At 42.2% G+C, this 21,741-nt stretch overlaps 1 protein-coding gene across 9 annotated transcripts in view; it reads left to right on the top strand.

The window, feature by feature from the left end:
• Positions 1-21,741, top strand: part of ERBB4 (erb-b2 receptor tyrosine kinase 4) — a 595,041-nt gene that overhangs the window by 469,882 nt on the left and 103,418 nt on the right. For all 9 annotated transcript variants that reach the window (XM_085584640.1, XM_085584638.1, XM_085584639.1 and 6 more), the window contains exons 17-19: positions 3,366-3,498; positions 6,092-6,214; positions 8,224-8,322. In XM_085584640.1, the coding sequence (XP_085440766.1) occupies positions 3,366-3,498; positions 6,092-6,214; positions 8,224-8,322 (355 nt within the window). The remainder of the gene's footprint in view (positions 1-3,365; positions 3,499-6,091; positions 6,215-8,223; positions 8,323-21,741) is intronic.

Here is a 21,741-nt window from a genome sequence, read left to right as displayed (position 1 = left end):
TGTTACGTGTTTCTAAATGTGAAACACAGTACCCTTTAAAAAAGAAATACATATATATTATTCATTTCTCCTAAGGGGATACTGGAATCTTTCTTTCAACTTTTAGCCACAGATACACAGTTTCTAGTTTAAGAGGCAGGATTTTTATGTTGTGGGTTTTTTTTCCCCTCCCACAGCTCCCCTCAGCTGATGCCTTTTCCACTTATTAATTGGGTATTCTGTCCTCAGTTGAGGGAGAGATGTGGGATAGCAAATTAATTATATGGGGCTGAACTATGATTCAGGGCCATGTTTCTTGGACTGCTAAGCCTGTTTTGATGAGCATGAAAATCCAGAAACACCTAACAGAGATTGTTTCCATCCTCTGGAGTAGATTTCCAGTGTAAAGGAAATTTAAAAGTAGATTTCCAGTAAAGGAAAGCAGTGGCTATAGCAGGAGTTTCCTGTTGGTGGGTTAGTGGTGGAGCTGTAAGAAATGTGAGCCAGGATTGACTTTTGGCTGTCCATGAATTATGCTGGACAGGCAGGACTGGCATGGAACTTTTCTGAGACCTTTCAGTCCTCCGTGCTTTTAAAAATTACTTTAACATGATGGGGGCTTTTGATAGTGCATTTTTTGTCTTTTCATCAGCATTGCTCATGGAATTAGTTTTAAGTGAGGAATAGTCTGAGGGGGGCAAATGTCAGGAATTGCAGTCATGGAGGTGGCTGTGGGACAGTAATGTAACAAAAGTAAGTGGATTAAGCCCTTAATGCCACTAGAGAAAAGGAGATTTGTGTGTCCAGCTGCCTGTGAAGCCGAACAATTTGTTAGGTGCATATGCAAAAAAGGATTGGATTAAAAAAAAAACAACAAACAAAATGGGAGAAGGTTTTGAAACTTCAGCAGCAGCTCTGGTCAGTGCCACCTTGCAGGGATCCGTGTTGAACAGCCCCAGCAATGGCCCAGCAGAAAGGTAAACAGCTTAATGGAATCCATCAGGGTATTAAAGGTAAGGCTCTGCAAGCATGAAAATAAGCAGAGAACTGAGGCAGGAGAGCTGGTATTAGCAGAACAGAGAGAAAAAGCAAAGCCAACCCAACAAACCCAAGTGAAAATAACCCCAGTGATGGTGTAGCAGCCTGAAAACTGGGTTAAGGAAATAATCCATGTGTGCTTGAAAGCAGTGGGAAGTGGTAATGGAGCTGTGGCTGCAGGGACTTGGCATCTGGTCCTGGAGCAAATAAACCACAGGGCTGTTGACTTTGAGGCTTAGCTCAGCAGCAGAGAGAGGAGAAGCTGCTGGGTATGTGACCAAATCCAAGAGTTTGTGATTTACAGGATTTCATGCAAGGGTGGTGGATTTGGGAGTCAAGGCAGCTGATCGCCGTTTGAGTGGAAAATACAGGTTTTTTCTGTATTTCACTGATTTGTTTAGCATTTAAATGCATTAGTTTATTGCACATTGTACTATCCCTTTCATGCTTCCTTTTTAAGCTTACCTGATAATATTTTTAGGTGGTACCTCCTGAAAATTCAGGTATAATATAGGATATTTCACATTAGCAACTAAAATGCTTGTTTGGTGAAGTCATTGAAAATTATTTCCTTTTTTTCAATTACCTACTAAAATTGAGGACATTTTTTCAAAGTCAGTGAGAGTTCACATGAGGAATCATAAAGATACATTTTGAACCCCCTTGTACTCTGTAACAGTAGAAGGGCTACAAAATTCATTTTATTTTCTTCATTACTTATTATATCCCCTCTAGAACCATTTCTTTATTATAGTCTATCATGTAAATATTATTTGGACTACTTTTAAAGTACACAGTACTATAAAACTTCAATTACTTACTTTGACAACTGTTATGCTAGCTGTTAATAGGCACTTTAAAGCTGAGAGTTCTCCTGCCTGTTGAGTCACTCTGTGGTTTGGTGGTGTTTGTTAAAAATTATATGACTGCTCATACAGCATAAAAATGAATTTTAAAAATTCCTCTGCTCAAGAGCATTAGGCAGTGCAAGCTCCACAGGAGGCTTTTGGTGGCCAGTGTTTTTCATAATTGCCTGTTAAAGAGTTTCTTGCAATGTGGAAAGAGATGTAAATAAAGAGCAGCGTTGTTTGGGGTGGATGTGCCAGATTCTTTAAGCTCTGCACTCAAAATCACAGAGTAACCACTGGGGTGAGAAAGGGCAATGTGCTTTAAGGAGGAGGAGGTGGTACTCAACTCATGTTCCCCAAACACCACAACCCATTTCCCAGCCAGACAATATTCCCCTTCCTTTATTTGCAAGTTTGGAGTTTCCATCATAAAGTCTGTGAACTGCAATAGGCCTTTGTGCTAATGTGTTTGCCCTGGGAAAACATGGATATAAATACATTTAAATACTGGATGTGGGAGTATGAGGCTTTCTCAGAGGTGATGTAGACACGCCTTCATGCACCATACCAGGTGAGATGGCACTGCTTCAGGAAAGGTTGTAAAAACAAGAATAAAGAAAGGGTTGTATAAAACAATTCCGTATTTCTGAGGGAGACTAAAATTTTCCATAGCTGTGTGGTACATTTTTATTAATGGGCTGTAATGTACCTTTCATCATCATTCAAATGTAACTGAAGGAGGCTTTTAGAGCACAGCAGTGATGTTTCCACAATCCTGAAAACAGTTAATCTGTTTTCTGGGCTTACCAGGCAATGGTTTCAGCACCATTGTACTCTGAAGTTGTCCTGCTGTGGTTTTACCCATCTTTTCAGCAACTCTCCAGCCACTGTTGGAGGGATGTTAAATGCTCTGAGTGTGGTAAGTTGTTGGTATGCTGTGAAGATGCCTAATTTAAGGTACTGCTTTGAGTTTTTCTCTGGAGGGAGCCTGATTTCTCTATTGCCTGTGTAGATGATCTCCATATCTTGCCTGTGAAGTGAAGTTCCCTCTCACATCCTCCATACTCAGGAACACATTGTGTTTTTAATCTTGGGATTTTTCACGGGCTTGTTTTCCTCTGAATGCAGGAGCCCAGGAGTTGATAGGGGTGGAACCAAAGCCAGCACAGGCAGATCTCTTGCAGGAACCTGCAGATTCCTGTGTCCTCATTTTGCCATTGCAGATTTGCATTTGCCATCAAAGTGCATGTTGTGTTTCCTTGTCCACACAACTCCTCACACGTGCATGGGGGTTTGTAAACAAAAAAATGGAATTGGCATAATGGTTAAAAGCAAGCAAATTCCTACCATGTGTCCATGTGTTTGCCCTGACTTCCCATCTGGGCTGGAATTCATGAGGCAGTTAATGAGCTTTCCACGTGGCTGTGTTTTATACACCCAAGCATTCTTTGGTCTCTCACCCCTGGCTGAGGAAGTAAAGTCTCTGCTTCTGATTGCCAGAACCCCCCTGATTGCTGCAGGAGTCATTGGTGGCCTCTTCATCATCGTCATCATGGGCCTGACGTTCGCCGTGTACGTTCGGCGCAAAAGCATCAAGAAGAAGAGAGCACTCAGAAGGTTCCTGGAGACTGAGGTGAGCCCGGGCTGCCTCTCACAGCCTGTCTGGAGGGAAATGAAGGCTGCTCTGCTCCTATATTAGAGATGTTCAGCTCTTCCCTTACCTGTAGAAATCCTTCTGCTGACCTGTGCAGACTAAACTGGTGAAAATAACAAAGTTGTTTCAGGGTGCTGGCTTTCTGCACAGCTGTGGATTTGTGGCTTCTGAAGACCAGGAAAAGTTCCCTATGGTCACTAGAAGGTGTGTCCCACCAGATTTCTCAGCTTCCATTCTGCAATTCACTGAACTTCTGTTCCAGTTCTTCAGTACATTTAGCAGCTCTCATGGTTAACTATTACAGGGTTTCATTCTGGCCATGTTTCCATGTTAAGTTGGCTTTTAAGCCTAAAGTAAGTTCCTTCAGCAAGCTGTGCTGCAAACTTCATGCTTAAAGGCAGATGTTGTAACTTACTGTTGTTCCTAGTGCCTACAATACCTTTGTAGTCCAGATTTTGTACCTTCAGATTTTGTAGTGCAGATTTTGTCAAAGGCTGTAGTAATGATCAGTAATAATAATGTATTTTATTAAGCTGAGATATTCCACAGAGCTTAACCAACTGAAGTTCACAGTTCTGCTGGCAAGAACATGTAGCAGAGCTATAGCAGAGTGCTGTGACAGCTCCATCCTGCTCTTTGAAGTGTCATTAGTGAAAGGGGCAATCTAGGAAGTATGTTTAAATGTAACTTTAAATGTATATCTATCAGCTACTGCAGTGGTGATTACTGTCATCTCCTCAGTCCTATACTTGAGACACTTTGCAAATGATGGTACTTTTAAATTAGACTGCACCTTTGTGAGATAATAAAGCTTGGAAATGCTGTTAGCTAGTGACTCTTTGATAAGGCATTATTAACAGTGCAGTTTTCTCTTCTGTTCCAAGGGTTCTGCTCCCACTCAGCTCCACTCTAGAGCCTGGGAGTAAATGATTTATGCATCCCCAGTCTGTTTGCATGAGTATCCTGTTTGGCTAGAATTTGTGTTGCTTGTTAAACACTGTTCAGCTGAATAGAAAGCTTAACAATACTCAGTGCCTTTACATGAATAAATCTTGCCACTGTATCAACCCATACTTAAGCATAAATTATTTTAAGCAGGTGGTTCTCCTTGCATTGGCTTTGAAATCCAGATTTCATTTTTCACTGGGTCAGATAAAAGCTGTGGCTGGCAATAGTCCTGAGGGACCAGGGCCTCCTACTGAACATGTGGGGAAGCTGCTGCCTTGGGTGAGAAACTGAAGATTAAATCAGCAGCATCCTGAAATAAACACACAAGCAATTAGCTTTAGTTGAAGTCTCTCTTTCTAGCTGGAGGCTTCAACAGGACTTACTCTTTCTGTAGATCATTCTCTATAAAACCCTACAAGCCTGGTTTTAGACCCCCACAACACATCCCCTCTTCTCCCTGCCATGACTGTGGCACAGAACCTCTTTTCATCCTTCACAAACTGAAAATACAGAAGTGTGCTGCCAGTTTGCCTAATTTTCTTCTAAAACAAACCTTTTTTTCATGGTATAAATACTGAACATCTAAAGTAGGATGGAGGAAAGAGAAATCACTCAACTTGTTGCTGTTTGGATTTGTTATGTTTTCTTCCCCGTTAATTGCCAGATACTGGTATTTTCACCTGAACAAAACTAATTAGTCTGGTCAACTAATTAAGTAGTTCATGGTGCCCAAAGAGCTATAGAAGTAGATCTCAAACTGCAGAGCATGATGTGTTTAGCCTTGTAAACAGGCAGCTTTGAAGTGCTGCATTGTTTTCAAACCAATTTGAGTAGGAGAAGCTCTGAATTATTTTCCTCATCCTGTAAAGGAACAAAATGTTTTTCATGTGTTGTATTGAGTATTGTTCTCTATGTGTATTTTTAATTTATTTTTAAAGAAGCATTGTTTTTCTGGCAGAGATGGTATGAGATCTATGAGCATTTTTATCTGAATGTGCCATTGTGGCTCATTTACAAAGTTTCTTGGGACATCTTGGGCAAATTGTTTAATTGTAGTAAATTAGTTGCTGTTATAAATTAGTTGCCTGCTCTAAGGTGTTTTCTCCCTAAAGCTGTCTTCCTATGTGGTAAAACAGAATTTCAGAAAATCGTCCGTTCCTCAAAACAGAATAAGAATGTGATGAGCCGTTTAGTCCAGGCCATTAAAAAGAAATATGGCCAACTTAAAAGACACTAAAACGGGCAAAAATAGGATGTGGTACACTGATAATAAATGCTATATTTCTGTCATGTAGAAAATATTTATACTGCCTCCATTATCAGAAGTCCTTGGATGTGTTACTCTGACACCAATTCAATTTCCAGTTCATAATTCCATCACGCAGTTTCTGGTGGAAATTACTGCATTTTAGTGAGGACTTGCTTTATCAGGTCTCTTGGTTTCGTGGCGTTGCTCGTTTGCTTTTGAAGATGAAAAATCCCTCCAAGAGTTGACAGGGCAGGGGTCAATAGATCCCCACCAGTGTCTGGTTCCAGTATTTCCTTGGGTTGGTTGCTCTCAGCACAAACTCCGGATGGGTCTCCTTGCTCAGCAATGTTTGGGACTGTTGGGTTTTCCCTGCAGCTGGTGGAGCCCCTGACCCCGAGCGGCACGGCGCCCAACCAAGCCCAGCTCCGCATCCTGAAGGAGACAGAGCTGAAGAGAGTCAAGGTGCTGGGCTCTGGAGCCTTTGGAACAGTGTACAAGGTGAGAGCCTTCCCCACACAGCCCTGAGTCCCCTCTTTCACCTCTGGAGCAGGCAACTTGTGCATTGCAGCACAGCAGCCTTGTGGGGATCCAGGGCTTCCCTCTGGCTGCCCTGGGACCCTGGCAGGGGTCAGGAACCCCCCTGGACAGAGCCCCCAGAGACACTGGCTGTGATCTCTGCCCATGGAAAAGAGTTTTCAATCTTACAGGATGAATTACCAGCTCTGAGTGTTTGATATAAGTAATAATTAAGTGTGGCACGGGTGCAAAAGTCAAATTTTAGGATTCTAGATTAGGGGTCCAAAGGGGACAAGATGGAGGAAATTGGGTGTGCCTTGTCCTTTTTCTCCTTCTTCATGCCCTCCATGTCTCACTGTGGTGCTGGCATTGTTCTGTTGGTTCAGGCTGGGGACACACTGTCCAACGTAGGTGACAGATATTGGCACGTTATTGTAAATCCAGCCCAGGGAGTTTCTGGTATTGAATGTTTGTAACATCCCACTGAGGGCAGAGCCCCACACGCTGCCCTGCAGGACAGAGCTGGGCAGGGCAGCAGAACATGTTAGAGATAAACAGAATAAACAACCTGGAAACCAGCACAGACCAATTATGGCTTCTGCTTTGGCAGCGGGGCAGAAAGACAGAGAATTTCTACAGTCTCAGAATCGTCAATACCACAGATTCCAACACAGCCTGTCCCAGGGGTGGTTCCTGAGCCCTGGGAGAGAAAGGGCTCTGGAATTGTGTGCAAGGAACACATCCTCAGGATTGAGTTCAAATTGCAAATATTCTTTCTTGGTGAGCAAAAACATGTCAGCCCCAGTCATTTTTATGTGCAAGAGGGCTACACAAACTGGATTGTCCTGCTGGCAAAGTGAAGCACCAAGATTTGCCCTTCTGCTCTTACCTAAAGCATCTTTTATCATATTCCATCTTTTGGAAAGATGGATAAACGCTGTCTGTCATTTCACAAGTGTCACATGGGTCTTGCACCAGCAATAATACCTAGTAAAAGCAATGCCATCACCTAAACTGTAGCACTTCTGATTTTTTCCACTTAAAAAAAAAAGATGAGTTACTTCAGAGCATACTTGAACAACTGGGATGTGAGGGTGGAACCCAAAAAGGAGAAAGTACTTCATTTAAAGAAGTATTTATTTTTTAAGACCTGTTGGCCATGTCCAGATCTCAAAGGCATGAAGTGGGGCTTAGTGGGCATATCAAATCAATTCCCCAATCCTTTGGGAGCACCAGGTGGTAGATCAGAGCACCTGCGTGTGTCCTCAAAGAAGGGGGAAAAGAAGGAAGCACAGACCAGGTCGCTGTAGCTACAAGGTCACGGGAATAGATTTATGAATTACGAGTTTGAATGTACTTAGAATGTGCCATGAGATTGACAAGAACACAGCAGTAGTCAAGAATGATGGAAAAGTAGCCCAAGACAGTTTGTGAATTTTAATTTTAAATTTCCTATTTAGCCACCTAAGTTTTTTATTCTCAGGTATTAAGTAATTATACAAACTACAAACAGCCCCTAAATGCTTCATTCTAAATGTACTATCCTCAGGGTTTTCTGTTCCTGCATGATGTTATGATCTGGTGATAATCAGTTTTGAGAGTTTACCGATGGCTTCAAATTTGAGCATCAGAATCCAGACAGAAAATACAGATTTTTGTTTAATTATATCCGAATCAGTATCAGAATTGTATCTGAGTCACTAGAAAATGTGCATCATGTCCATGCTGCTATTACTCTTTAGAAACCCTGTTGTGGACAAGAAAATCAAGGATGTTCACTGATACAAAATGTTTCATTTTAAATCAGAGTTTAGTTTTGATGTTAGAAGCAGTTTTATGGAATTCTTTTATTTTGTAATTTTGTGTATTCTCTGTTATGAGTCCCATAACAGATCTGTATAACATGACAGAATGTGTCAAAAAGAACTGTAACTCTGAATCAAGTTTTTTCTGATTATTGTCTTCTTAGTCTTCTTTTTTTCTTTTTCTAGGGGATCTGGGTCCCTGAGGGAGAAACAGTAAAGATTCCTGTGGCCATCAAGATCCTTAATGAGACCACTGGTCCAAAAGCCAACGTGGAGTTTATGGATGTAAGTAAAACACAAGCAATGTCTTTGGATTTTGGCATGGGTGGTACCTTTCTGTAGCCCATAGAGGTTGTAAAGGGAAATTCTTGCCAGTTTTCTTTCTTTATATTTAAATAGCAGAAGGAGGCTTGTTCACAGCACCTGGTGGGGCTGGGTTTTCCACTGCATGTGCCCCAAGATACTTGGAGTTTTCTAAGAATTTGTTTTTCTGTCAGTGTAAGACTAAAACTCCTCTGTCTCATGGGCCAGATATTGTATCTTTCTGTGGCAGAAAAGCTATGGAAGAGAGAACAGGAGTTGCAGGGGAGGATCTTACCATTCATGCAGGTCTGTATTGGTGTAGAAGTCACAGGAACAGAAATTCAGCTCATTTCCCCCCACTTTGGTGTTCCAAGACTCTGGAAGCTGGCAGCAGCTGCAAAGCATAACAGGGAGAAGGGGAAAAATAAAATATGCTGGATTTAAAAGCCCTTTTGCTCTACAAATCTGAAATGCCATGGATAAGAGGTCAAGATGGTAATGTCCATGAATGGTCTATGATCACAGAGGCTTTACACTTAGTTTTCAGCTCTGTGTCAAGATCAAGGCTTACTGACACCATGAATCTCCATTTCTTATTCAGTGACAATTTTTGATAAGTCATAGAAATTTGCACTTTTTTTGTAGGTCACTCTTGTGAACTTGAAAATTGCATATGGCTTTTAAGTCTTGCTGACCTGTTCTGTGTGTAGGCCTGATTTCTTAGCATTAATGAGACTGTAAGCCACAAGGAGAAGGTACTCCCATTATATAGTCTATTCTTCCACCTAGAAGTGAACAGGAATGTGCAGCTATGGATTTAGGTGCTCCAGACAGCTGTTTTATGTCTGAGTTCTTAGGCAGTTGAAGGAAGGCTGTGTAGAGGAAGGGATTTCCTGTGTTTTTTACAGAGCACTACACATTTATGTTGGTTAGATAATTTCCAACCTCGATTATTTTATCATTCTATGGTTCTGTTGCATTCAGTAATCATTTTGCACAAACAATAAATAATAAAAAAAAGGCAGTTTTGGCACTGTTTAAAAGGAATTAATTGCACTAAAGGGATAACAAGTATTAGATATCTTTGCTTAATGGACAAATAATCTTGCTAATAATTGAGCTGCCCCAAGAGGAGAGGTGAGATCCAGTGAACTGGGTGTCAGTGGTCAGTCAGTGACACAGATTCCAGCCTAAAAGTGAGGGAATTGTTATCACTGTGTGGAACTGAGAAATTTGTGCCAGATCAGGATCTGACCCCTGATCTGATAGAGAAATAGTAGCAATAGCTCCTCCTCTGATACTGATTAACCTCGAAGCAAAGAAAACATAAGGTCCTTGACAAAAGGCAGAGTTGCTTGTGTGAGGTTTCACAGCTCAGCTCAGGTCAGTTTGGTTCACTGGACCAAACTTCCCCCCAGTGTTTGCATCAAAACATCTGATAAATGGCTCAGAAATGAAGAGCCTTTTGGGAATTCTGGAGATTTTTGGCTGTAGAGTTACAGTAGGGAAGGTTTCCCTTTAAATTAATACTTTCTCCTGAGTTTTTGACCCAGTGGCTGCAAGATGAAAGAAAAATTAAAGATGCTTTTAGTTCTTGAGGTTAAAAATAGCCCTTAGATTCTTTTTAATAACAATAAAAAAAATTAGACTTCATCATTAATTAATACAAGTGGCAATAAGGAGAAATAATGTTTTCTGTCAGTGCTGGTTTTGATATATGTGCAGTGATTTGTAATCCTTTCCCGTACTGCATTGATGAAGATAATTAAATTTCATTCTTGTGAAATAATTGCTAATCCAATTATACAGAGGTTTCTTGCCATCCATACCACCTAAACCAGTTGTTTAGCTCCTGAAACAATGCACTTTCAAAGAGAATGACCTAAGCATTATTTATGGCCTTAATGTGACTACTTCTACTTGTCCCAAAAAAGGCATAAACATTTAAAGCATTTAAGCCAAAATTTAAATTGTGAGGAGATAACCTAAATATCTTTTACTGAAATGTACATGAGAGTAAAAAAAAGTGTTTTACTGTTTTACTTATTGTCACTTCAAGACTTTAGTCAGTATGCCTATCCTGATAAAACTGAACACTGTTTACTCATTTTATGAGGAAATATTCAAATGTGCATCTGAAAGCAAAATGCATCAGTTGCACTTCAGTAAAAAGTGTTACGAATAATGGCTGTTGGTTAAAAGCACTTGTGTCAGATTTTGAAAGGAATAGAGGTGGCTAAATGCCACAGTGAACATGGTGGGGTTAATTCTTTGTTAAAAAGGGTCTGCCAGTGTTGGTAGTGAATGGAAGAGGAGGTTAGTGGGAAGGTGCCATTATATGTGTCACACCCTTGACTTTGTAGGTGTGCTTTTTGTCAGCAATTACTTCTTCCTGGGAAAGTCCTTATATCTGTAAGTAAAAATCGGCATTCCTTTTAGAAAGGCTCTGGAAAATGGAAAGGCTTTGGAAAGCAGCAGTTTGTGTGCAGAGGGAGTACTTGGGTCACTTCAGTGTCCACAGAATTGCTGCTGTGGGTATTAGTGGCACTGCCCATAGATCAGGTGAAAACTTCTGATGCTGGCAGAATGGGAGTCTAAAAGGGCTCTGCCAGCTCCTGAAATTCTGCTAAACCTTATGCTGAAGGAGTAAAGAAAATCACTTTTGGCTCCTGGGCTGTCGTTTCAGCAGCCTGGAGCCCTGCTAATGGAGCAGTAATGACTGTCATGATATAATGCCTGATGTCAGCTCTGCTGCTCTGGCCAAGCACCTCCCATCAGGAGAGGATGGATTGGCCACCATCCAAAAGCACAGCCCTTATTTGGGATTTTTCTTGAGGGAGCCGCGGCAGAGTTTGTTTTCCAGGCTTTCTCCACCCATTCCCAGCTAGCCCTTTCCCTTTGCTCCCTGTGTTTGTCCCTAGATTTGTCACTGCAGTAGGTCTGTGTCTGCTACAGCAATACAAGCTGGGATCTGCAAAGGAGCCTGGACCAGGGCAGAGCCAGGCTGCACAGGAAGCCTTGTGTGGATTTATTTTCACCACACACAGGTTGCTGTTGCTGTTCTGTCCATGAAGGTTTACCCCATTTCCCCACATCCTTGTGGGTGTGTATTGTGTATTACAAAGTCTAAAGGATATTCCCCTCAGCATGGCCATGGGTTTAAGTTGCAGGGCAGAGTTTCTGCTCTGGCAGGTGCCCAAAAGGGGGCTGGAGTTTGAATTCAGAGTGCAAGTGCTCTGCCTGCACCATCAAGACCCATGGGCACCAGCAGGGAGCTCAGTCCTGCTCCTCACCCTGAGCCTGGAACAGAATATATGATGGTTCTGAGTTTTATGGAGAGAAGAGAATATTGTGGCAAGGAAAACAGGCAAATGTGCAGCTGAGAGGCTCCTTGATAGTAGAACAGGGACTTACAGTTTCACTTGGGAAAGCAATTTCACCTCTTCAGCCTCAATTTGTTTGGCTCTTACCATGGTCTGATAAGTCAAGTAGCTATTGGTGTGGTCAGATGGTTTAACATCAGCCCAGATACTCAGCTGACAATGTAATAAATTCTAGAGACATGCTGCAGTTGGAAAGTACAGCAGTCTTTGAGGCTGAAAACATATTCTTAAAAAACTTATCATGGAGCAACAGAGAGTTGATGAGAGCCTTTCCTCCAAGCTTGATGTTTCCAGGAAGTAATCCTATGAGCTGTGGTTGTGTCCAGGATTTTGATCCACTTACAAGTTTAATCTGTCCTCCCTGAGTTTAAATGCTCCATTATCTGTTAGAATATAATTAGAGGCTGCAAGCACGAGTCAGCATACACAGAGTTCCTTGGGAGTCCCTGAGCTCATTGAGATGAAGACAGTTTGACTGATGGTGGTCAGCTGATATTGGGCCAGAAGCTAATAATAGAAGGCAGTGCTGCTTAGCTAGGTGAGAAAGTTAACTTGGGAAAAATTAAACTGAAGGCTTTGGGATTTATGGCTGGAAATAAATTTCCCATTCTCATTTGTTTCCTAGTAAGAGAGCTTCAGAGGCAGTTGGTTTCTTTTATGGTTTTATAATTAAGATCTAGAGGCTTCCTGGCTGGGTCTGTGCTCGCTGCAGTTGCTGCTTGGAGTGTGGGAGGACATTTGTCACGCCAAGTGCAGAGGTGGGGAGTGACAGTGACCTCCACCAGGCATGGAGCAAGCAAATTAAAGCTGCATGGAGGGGACTGACACCCACATCTTTTATTTATGTCCGGCCTAATGAACTAAATGAATAAATCACTCAGATGTGCTGCGGAAACAGCTTTTTCTAAATTGTATGCCTGTCTTACAGCAAAGACAAGCTCTCAGCTAGAGGATATCAATATCAAACTTATCTTCAGTTGAGAGGATTGAAGACAAAAAAAATCATGTAGCTGACTAGAGAATTCTTTCTCCTGTTCAGCTGAAACCCTGCAGATATATGGATAGGCCTAGATGCTTTCTTTGTTTCCTCAAGTATGTCTAGGTGGCAAGTACAGCTAGCCAGCTATTCAGGTGAAGAAGGTGAGAGAAGATTTACCTTTTCTTGATTTCCTTTGTTGGCTTCAATAGAAAGGTTCTAGGCTGAAGCTTTTTTTGATTTTTTGCTTGCCCCACAGTGGCATTCACAGAGCCATTGAGGCTACAGACACACTCTGTGATACACAATTCCTCAGCTGAGGAGTTGTACATTGGCCTCAGGTGCATTTGCCCTCAGCCATCTTGTGTGTCTGCTTTATGTGACTATGTGGATGACTGGTTAAATATGTTTCAATATTTTATTTATTTAAATATTATTTATTAATATTTTTAAATATTTTTAATTCCTTGTACACTTCATGCTCCTGCCCAGCCCCGTGTTTGACCCAGGTCTTCAACAGACCATGTAGATGCTCCTGAAAGTCTGAAAAGACATTGCTGCTAGCAGTGGTTGCATCCAGACACTCCACAGTCCACAGTCATTCCACTTGGGAAATACAAGAGTTAATCCTGGATCTCAGTTGAAAGGACAGGTTTAGGATCAAATGAAATCCTTTATGGCAGCTGTGAGATATTTTTCCTTATGAAGATAAGAGGTTTTGCTGTCATTTCCTTGCACATCCTCCTTTCCAGCTGCCATGAGGGGTCTGTGAGCACTGCCTGGCTCTGTGCTCCACTGCAGCTCAAACAGGTTTGCACTCCATCATGTCAAACTGCAGGAGGTGGGGGACAAGGGGTGACATGACCCCTGTGACTGTAGGAGTTAAGGACATGATCCTGTGATTGCAGGAGTTAAGGACATGACCCCTGTGACTGTAGACCTCCTTCTGTGCAGCCTCCCCCTCCTCCCCACTCGTGCACACTGTGAGTGTGAGCAGACACTCAGAGGGGAACTCTGCCTCTCAGTCCCAGGCACAGGAGCTCATTTTGATGGCAATTACAATTTCCAACTTGTCCAGAGATGCCAGAAATCCAGTTGTCCTTGAGAACAAGCAAAGGCCCCCAGAGCACTCAGCCTCTGCAGTAGCTGGAAATCTGATCTCTGATGAAGGTGAACTGCTTTTAGTCATCTGGAGATTAACTGTTTCAAGGCTACCTTTCTGTTATTTACACCTGAAGCCATGATTTTCCTTTAAATGCTGGCTTCAGTAATTTTCCCTTCAGCAGGGTGTGAGGGTAAGGTGTGTGTGTATGTGCAGGGGGGTTAATTTTCCATATGCAGGAGCACGTGGCTGTGGTGAAAGTATACACATAGAAAGGACAAGCACAGGCAGACAAGCCAGGCTGCTTGGAAACAATTCTGCTGGCATAACACTCTAACTGGAAAATGCAGTGAGGGAAAGTGAGTTTGCCTGCTGCTGGTGATGGGGGATGTCTGAGTCCTACTGAATTCAGGGGAGCTGTGAATTGGCCAGAGAATTCAGCAGAGCCAGGACCTGAATACTGAAATTTAGGGGAGCTGGGAATTGGCCAGTGAATTCAGCAGGGCCAGGACCTCACCTCTAGAGTAATCCTTCCAAGTCTGCCCCAGGTTTGAGGAAGAATCCCATGCTTTAGTGAGGGACTGACATTAGGAGTTACTCCTAAATGAATCAGGAAGTACATTCAGATGCTTTTTGTTATGGCTGTTGCAGAACTCCTTATTTCAGCTTTGCAATGCTTTATGATGTGGAAACCCTGCATAAAGCTGGGTAAATCTGTGCATGGGAAGAAGATCAGGTGGGAGTGTTCATTTATTCACAGGGAAATATAGCTGTGGATTAACTGAAAGTATTAAAGAGTCGAATCAAATTCAAATATTGAATTTGCAATATCAAATGCAAATATTCTAGCTGTAAAGTATATATAAAGGAAACATTTTTAACCGAGATCTTGTGTTACACTCTCTATTTCAATGTATATGGTAGCCCAATAACAGGGTTGATACTTGTCTCCTTGGCATGTACTTTTGGGCTTGGTTACTGGAACATGAAGTGGGTTATTTGCTTGGCTGTATATGTAATTGTTCTGAAGGTCAGGATCCCAGAGTTGCCAGTGTTTTATCAGGACACAGTAGGAGAGAGGTCTGTTGAAAAACTGTTTAGAAATTGAGCAGGTAAAGGATGGGAATACTAAAAAAAAAAAAAAAAAAAAAAAAGCTGCTGAGAGGTGGTGCTAGGAGTATCAAAAGTGGTACACAATAGTTTTATTAGGGGACTTATCAGGAGCTTATGGGATTTGTATTTCCATAATGAGTTTTCTGTTGCTCTCAGTACCATGGGGTTTTTTTCTCTTGGCACTGTGCTATATGTTTCCACCCTATACCATGGGTTAGATCTGGGTCTGGGACAGAATGCTCTCCTCCAGCTTCTTGCCTTCCCTGGATCTGCATGCTTGTATTTGGATGTGGGCTTTTAGGAGAGTAATCTTAGAGACTTCAGTAAAAATTCCTGTTGGATGCTGTAAAGCCATGAATTCTGGGGACTCATCCCAAGAGGATATAGTGCCTGCAGGTGTGGGTCTTTCCATCTGCACAGCCAGGAGTTGGTGGTATTTAAGGCAGAGGGGAGATGTTCCTCTGTAGGCACACATCCTGCTGCAGTGGAAAACTGTAGTTCAGTTTGTCCTTACAAACAGGAGAAAGTTTTCCTTAAACAGCAGCAAAGTGGCTGGGGGTACTGGGATTCTTCTCACAGTCTTGCTGGGATTCAGATGCAAAGTGCAGAAATAAAAGTGACAAAACTTGGTAAAATTATTAAATTATACAAAATAAGGTTCTTTAGTAATGCTTGATGTGTTATGAGAAGAAGGTGACACAGATATCCAGTTGTAAAGCAGAGTTTGGCACTGAAAACAGGGTGACAAGTGTTGCCTTATCACTAAAACTGAAAACCTGTAGTTAAGAAATAGCTTTGCATTTTTTGTCTGTGCCTCCAGCTCCTATTAGCAATATAAACCAGGCACATGTTAATGTTTAAGTTCCTAAAGGGCACTGTGAATGCCAGAATGTTGCCAAACTGCTTAAAAATGCAGGGTTTTATGGGACCCCTGTTAATAAAAGAGAGGTACTGTTTCCACAAGCTTAACTGTAATGCATCCCAAACAAGCCATCACTGCTTTGAGGTTAATGGCAGATCTAATGAGGTGCCAAGTCAACTTAAAGTTAAGGGACAACAAGGCTTTTTGTGTTGTAAGGAGAAAAAAAAAATCCATATATACATACAAATGATCATGCTGTGACTGTTTTTTAATAGGAATGCAAGGGTACAAAAGCACAGGATATAGGAGCTGAATTTCAAGTATCACTGTCAAAGTACATTTTACCTCCAAATATTGTAGTTTGCAGTGCTTCTCCCTCAGTACTTTGTTGCAAATAACCCCTGAAAAATTGTTTTCTGTGCCTCAGTACTGATCCAGACACCTCTGATACATCAGCAACTGTCAGAGACTTATAAAAATAATTAACATCTGTTTACATTAACACTGTACCTACTGTTTACAAGTGACAATCAGATATTCCTACTGCTGCTCATGATGGAAGAAATGAGACAGGGAAAGGTGGTTCCTGACTGGCTTGCTGGTAATATTCTGCCAAGACTTTTTGGCTATCAGTGCAATAATTGGAATAAGCAGATCCATTTGAGGTCACACTGGGGCTGGCAGTCCACAGAGCAGCAGATGCTGGTTGGAAATGCCTGGGTCCTTCTATACTGAAGCTGGAGCTCCAAAAATAAGGAGATGTTGCAGAGCAATATTTCCCACACTAACTATGATAGTGTTGTTTCTTGTTTTGGTAATACAGCATCTCTTGGACCTGTTGAAAGTGCAGTGAGATTGTCCTTGCCCTGAAAGGTGTTCAGTCAGGACAGACACAACAGATGAAGAGGAGAGGAATAATTATCACTGTAGCAGTTTATAGATGGAATTCTGAATTGCAACACAGATCCCATCACCTCTGAGAAAATTACTTAATTTTTAAAATTGATTTTTAGTCATCTTCAGGTTTTAAATTACCTCAGGATGTTTATGTAGACAAATACTTATTGTTGTTGAGGCAGGGCGGGAATGAAGTAAACTTTGATTCAGAAGGCTTGAGAGTAAAACTCCTGTTTATTTAAAATGCCCCTCTCTTTTATACAGAGCTGCACAAGGACCAAATCCATTGGTTCTGAAGTGAAAACAACCCACCACCATTGGTGCAGAGTGCTTGACACACAGTGATAGAACTGAACTATAAGCAATGTGAAAAACAAGAGAGATAAAGAATTATTTACATTCTTTCTTAGCACTTTCCCAGGCTTTTGCCTGGCTAGAAGCTCTCAGTTTCTTCCTTTGACTGAATCTGAGTCCCACAAATACTATATAAGGTTTCTTCAGACAAAGCTGTTTTATCTACTTATCTGTTCAGAATGTGTCTAAAGTGTTGATTTATTAGCTTTTTCTCAGGGTAGGTGTTGGAAAGATGCTGAATGGCACTTGATATATAAAGCAAATTGCGTATTAGCAGCAGGAGAAGGAGAATAGGTATTCTTCCCTCTTAGTTACTTGCAAGGTGATTACAAGTGTATCCTGAAGGTTTCTGCTTCATATAGAACACCAGGCTTTTAATTACAGGGGCTAATATGCATTGTTCAAAATAGAATTGCATGGGTTTCTCATAGGCCAGGGCTTGTTTTTATATTCATGTTTTACATGACAAAGGACACAGAAATGTTTAAGGAGGTATGGCTATGTGGATTTTTGAGCTGTGCTGACAAATGGAGCTTTGAAGGCTTTCTTTGATGAGCTTGCTCAGGTAAATTCTGAGATGTGGAGCAGTGCAAAGGTAGGAAACAGCTGAGGTACAAAGAACCTTTGATTATCTGAGTTATATTATCTGATTATCTGAGAGGTAATCTGAGTTTATCTGATGGAAATGTAAGCTCTCAAGGAGGCAGAGGAATGTGGGACAGGACCTGGCTGCAGGCACTTCCCAGGGTTTGATTGCCTGAGCCATGTCAGTGGATAGGCAGCCCCTGGGATGGATCCACTTGGAAACATTCCTCAGGGTCAAGGATGCTTTTGCTGACTGGGCAGTGCCCTTTGAAAGAGTTAAGTGGGATTTTTAGCATGCATAGAAGCAGAATTTAGCTTCTTGTTTTCTAAAGCCATGCAAATAGTTTTGTTTTTTTTTTAAATGCATCCTTGTTGGTTTAGATCAACAGCTAGAGTCACCAGCTAAAAACACAAGTCTGTCTGAAAAGCTATTTTAGTAACCAGAGCATTTGTAAAAAATGGTATTTAGGCTGAGGAGAGAAAATAAGTTTCCTTGTTGGAATTGTTTTCTTGGCAAAATAATGAACAAATATTTCCTGATAAAACATCTATTAACTTGCTGAAACTCAAAGGAGGAGTTTCTGCTGAAGCTTTTCAATGGGAGATGTATTCCAGTGAATTCCATAGCCAGAAGATGTGTTTTGAAATATGCTAGTGATTGAAGCACGTGGTTTTATCACTTTCTGAATGAACTCTGGTGAATCCCTCTTTTGAAGTATTTGTTGTTTCAAAATTCAGACTATGTTCATTAGGCAAGAATGCTGTCAAATCCAAATTAGAATGTTAAACACTTTGTGCATGGGGTTAAGTTGTGCACTAGAACTAGGCCATTTCTGAGGATCTGAATTCTGTGTCCTGCCTAGTTTTGAGCAGGGGTGGGAGATGTGACTGGTTGCTCTGTGACAAATCTCTTCTTCATCAGCTGAGGGGCACAGATGGGATGAAACTCCAGACCAAAAGCAACATTATTGATGTCAGAGTTAATGTGACTGCTTGGCAAGCTTTCAAAGTGTTCTGGAGCTCCAGAAAACACTTTAAACCACATTGTGTCACCTTCTAAATGTTTGTAGCTCCACTCAAACTTGCAGATCAGGCAGCCCTCTGCAAAAAAAAGTGTCTGGTACTCCTCTCAGTGACATGCTGCAGTTTTCTGGGGCTTTGGCATTTCACTGGCACAGAAGTCCTCTAGAAGTGACCCAGGAGCTGACAAGTGATGGTGTTTTGAGGTGTCCCTCAAAGGTGCAGCATCATCTTTGATCCCAGTAATGTGATCACACCATGGTGATGTTAGGTCTTATAAAGAAACAAAAATGTGAAGGCATGCAACAGGGAATAGATGGATTAATTATATGTAACCAAACTTCTGCTCTATAAAAGTCATGTCAAATAGTCTTTGTGTTGGTTAGGAAGGCTGATGGTGGAACAGCTATGGGTCCTTTTTCCTGCTTTTTATTAAATATCAGCCTCTTGGCTGCTGACCTTGGCAGTAAGATGCAAAATAGGTGCTGGCAGACAAAAGTCCCCACAGTGTGGATGGGGTTACTGCTCTGCAATCAGGCTGCAAATGGACCTGAAAGTCAGCTTTGCATGGCCCATGCACACAGCTGCTCTGGATATGTCTCTAGCACTGGCTTTGACACAGTGGCAGTGCCTTCAGCTTCCAGGTTTCCTAACAGTTCAAATGAGCTAGGTTGGAAAAGACCTTTGAGGTCAACAAGTCCAATCTGTGGTCTAACACCACATCATCAACTAAACCACGGCACTGAGTGCCATGTCCAATCTTGTTTGAAACCCCTCCAGGGACAGTGACTCCACCACCTCCCTGGGCAGCCCATTCCAATGCCCAATCACTTTTCAGTGAATGTTTTCCCCATGTCCAGCCTGAACTTCTCCTGGCACAGTTTGAGGCTGTGTCTTCTGGTTCCGTCAGTGCTGCCTGGAGAAAGAGCCCAACCCCACCTGAGCACAGCCACCTTTCAGGAGTTGTAGAGTGATAGGGTCACCTCTGAGTCTCCTTTTCTCCAGGCTGAGCACCCCCAGCTCCCTCAGGGGTTCCTCACAGGGTTTGTGTTCCCAGCTCCTCTCCAGCCTCGCTGCCTCCTCTGGGCATCTCAATGTCCTTCCCAAACTGAGGGGCCAGAGCTGGCACAGCACTCGAGGTGTGCCCTCACCAGTGCCCAGCACAGGGGCAGAACGAGCTCCCTTCTCCTGCTGGCTGCACCATTCCTGACCCAGGCCAGGAGCCATTGGCCTCCTTGGCCACCAGGGCACACTGCTGGCTCATGTCCAGCTGCTGTCCATCAGTGTCCCAGGTCCCTTCCTGCCTGGCACTGTCCAGCCACACCATCCCCAGCCTACAGCAGTGCAGGGGTTATTGTGGCCAAAATGCAGGACTGGGCACTTGGACTGATTAAATTTCATCCCATTGGATTCTGCCCATCCCTCCAACCATTCCAGGTCTCCCTGCAGAGCCCTCCTGCCCTCCAGCAGATGGACACATGCTCCAGCTCAGTGTCATCTGCACATTCACTAATGGAAGGCTCAAACCCCTCATCCAGATCATCAGGGAAGAAACTAAACAGGACTGACCCCAGCACTGATCCCTGGGGAACACCACTGGTTCTTCCTGTGCCTGGAGTTTCCCTGGCAGTCTCACTTAAAAAGAGCCTTTTTCACTTTTTTTCCTGGACAGCTGCAAGGCTGTTGAAAAGCAGATTCACTCCAGTTGGCCTTGTCAAAGTTTGCTGTAGGAAATGCTAGGAAAAAAATGTTTGGGTTTTCATTTCTAGAGTCCTATTAGTTGGATAGTTCCTTTGGAAATGTGGGATCTGTGATACCAGGCTGTCTTATGAACATAATTAATGATCTTGATATTGTGGTAATTCACAAAAGAGGATAAAAACATGACATAAATTATTATTTTGCCCTCTTTGTAGCATCTCCAAATTAGATGACTTATAAAATAGACATTTCCTCCTGCAGTACTGCAAGTTTGAACAGTGTGTATCTACAACTTCCTGCTTGAGTTTTTTAAATTCAGTGAGATTTTTCCTTTTCGAGAGCATCCACACAGGCAGAAATAAAACCTATTAAATAGAATTGTTTTTATGGATTCAACTGAGGTGTGTTTGTGTTGGTAGCAGGCAGGCACTCATTGAAACATGTTTGGTTTGGGAGTTGTTTGGCTTGCCCTGACTGATGCCAGGACCTGAGCATGGCCATACGTAAAAGACCTGATGTTGTATTTCTTCTTTCTGGGGGTTATTGCAGATACCAACAATTTATCAACATGAAAAAAAGAGTCATTATGATTATAATGTTACATATATATTACCCTGACAGCAGGCTGCCTAAATCTTGTGGAAACCCAGGGGGGAATTTAGCTGAATTTATTGCCAAGGAACATAAATATTTCGGAGCTGACCAGTTGTTAGCAATCCCACCCACACCTGCATGAGGCGTGGGCAGCCCCAGCCCCTCCCTGCCACACCCAGTCTTTTTAAAAAGTCTTTTTAAAGAGGATCTAAGCTTATCTTCAGGAGAGGAGTAGGTCAGCAGGATGTTAAAGTAGGGAAGGAAAGGTGGGAGGCAGAGCTGTAGGAAGTTAGGAGGAAAGCACAGGCAGAGCAGTGTGGATGTGACACAGGGAGCAGGACTTGGAGGACTTGGTGGCTCACTGATGCCAGCTTGGTCAGGAGAATAAAAACCCAACAGTGAGCCAAGCAGTCCAATGAAACTTGCCATGTTCAAATACCATCCCTTTGCAGTACCCAGGTCCTGAGGGTGAGGTCCTTGTGCAGCTGAATACAGATGAGGGAAAGATGGAGATGAGTCTGATTTGAATTCTCCATTGTGAGAAATTAAATACCAGGCAAAAATGTAGCTTTGATTAAAACAATTCTTAGCGTTGATTATACACTTGATGAAATTAGGCTTTAATCTGATGCTATCCCTTTAAATTTATCCTGAAGAAGGAAGGGGCTTTGAGTGTGTGATTATAAAGTCAAGCTTTTCAGTGATACCAGAAAATACCAAAGCAATGCCTGAAGACTGTTCAGAAAGGAGTGAGAACACAATAGATTTTTTTTTTTTTCATTCTAGAGACCTTACCATCACTCATCCTAAATCA

Source organism: Lonchura striata, chromosome 7 (assembly GCF_050655825.1).
Source record: "Lonchura striata isolate lonStrDom1 chromosome 7, ASM5065582v1, whole genome shotgun sequence".
Taxonomy (NCBI): domain Eukaryota; kingdom Metazoa; phylum Chordata; class Aves; order Passeriformes; family Estrildidae; genus Lonchura; species Lonchura striata.
The sequence above is the reverse complement of the archived record's forward strand: the minus strand, read 5'-3'. Positions and strand labels throughout refer to the sequence as shown.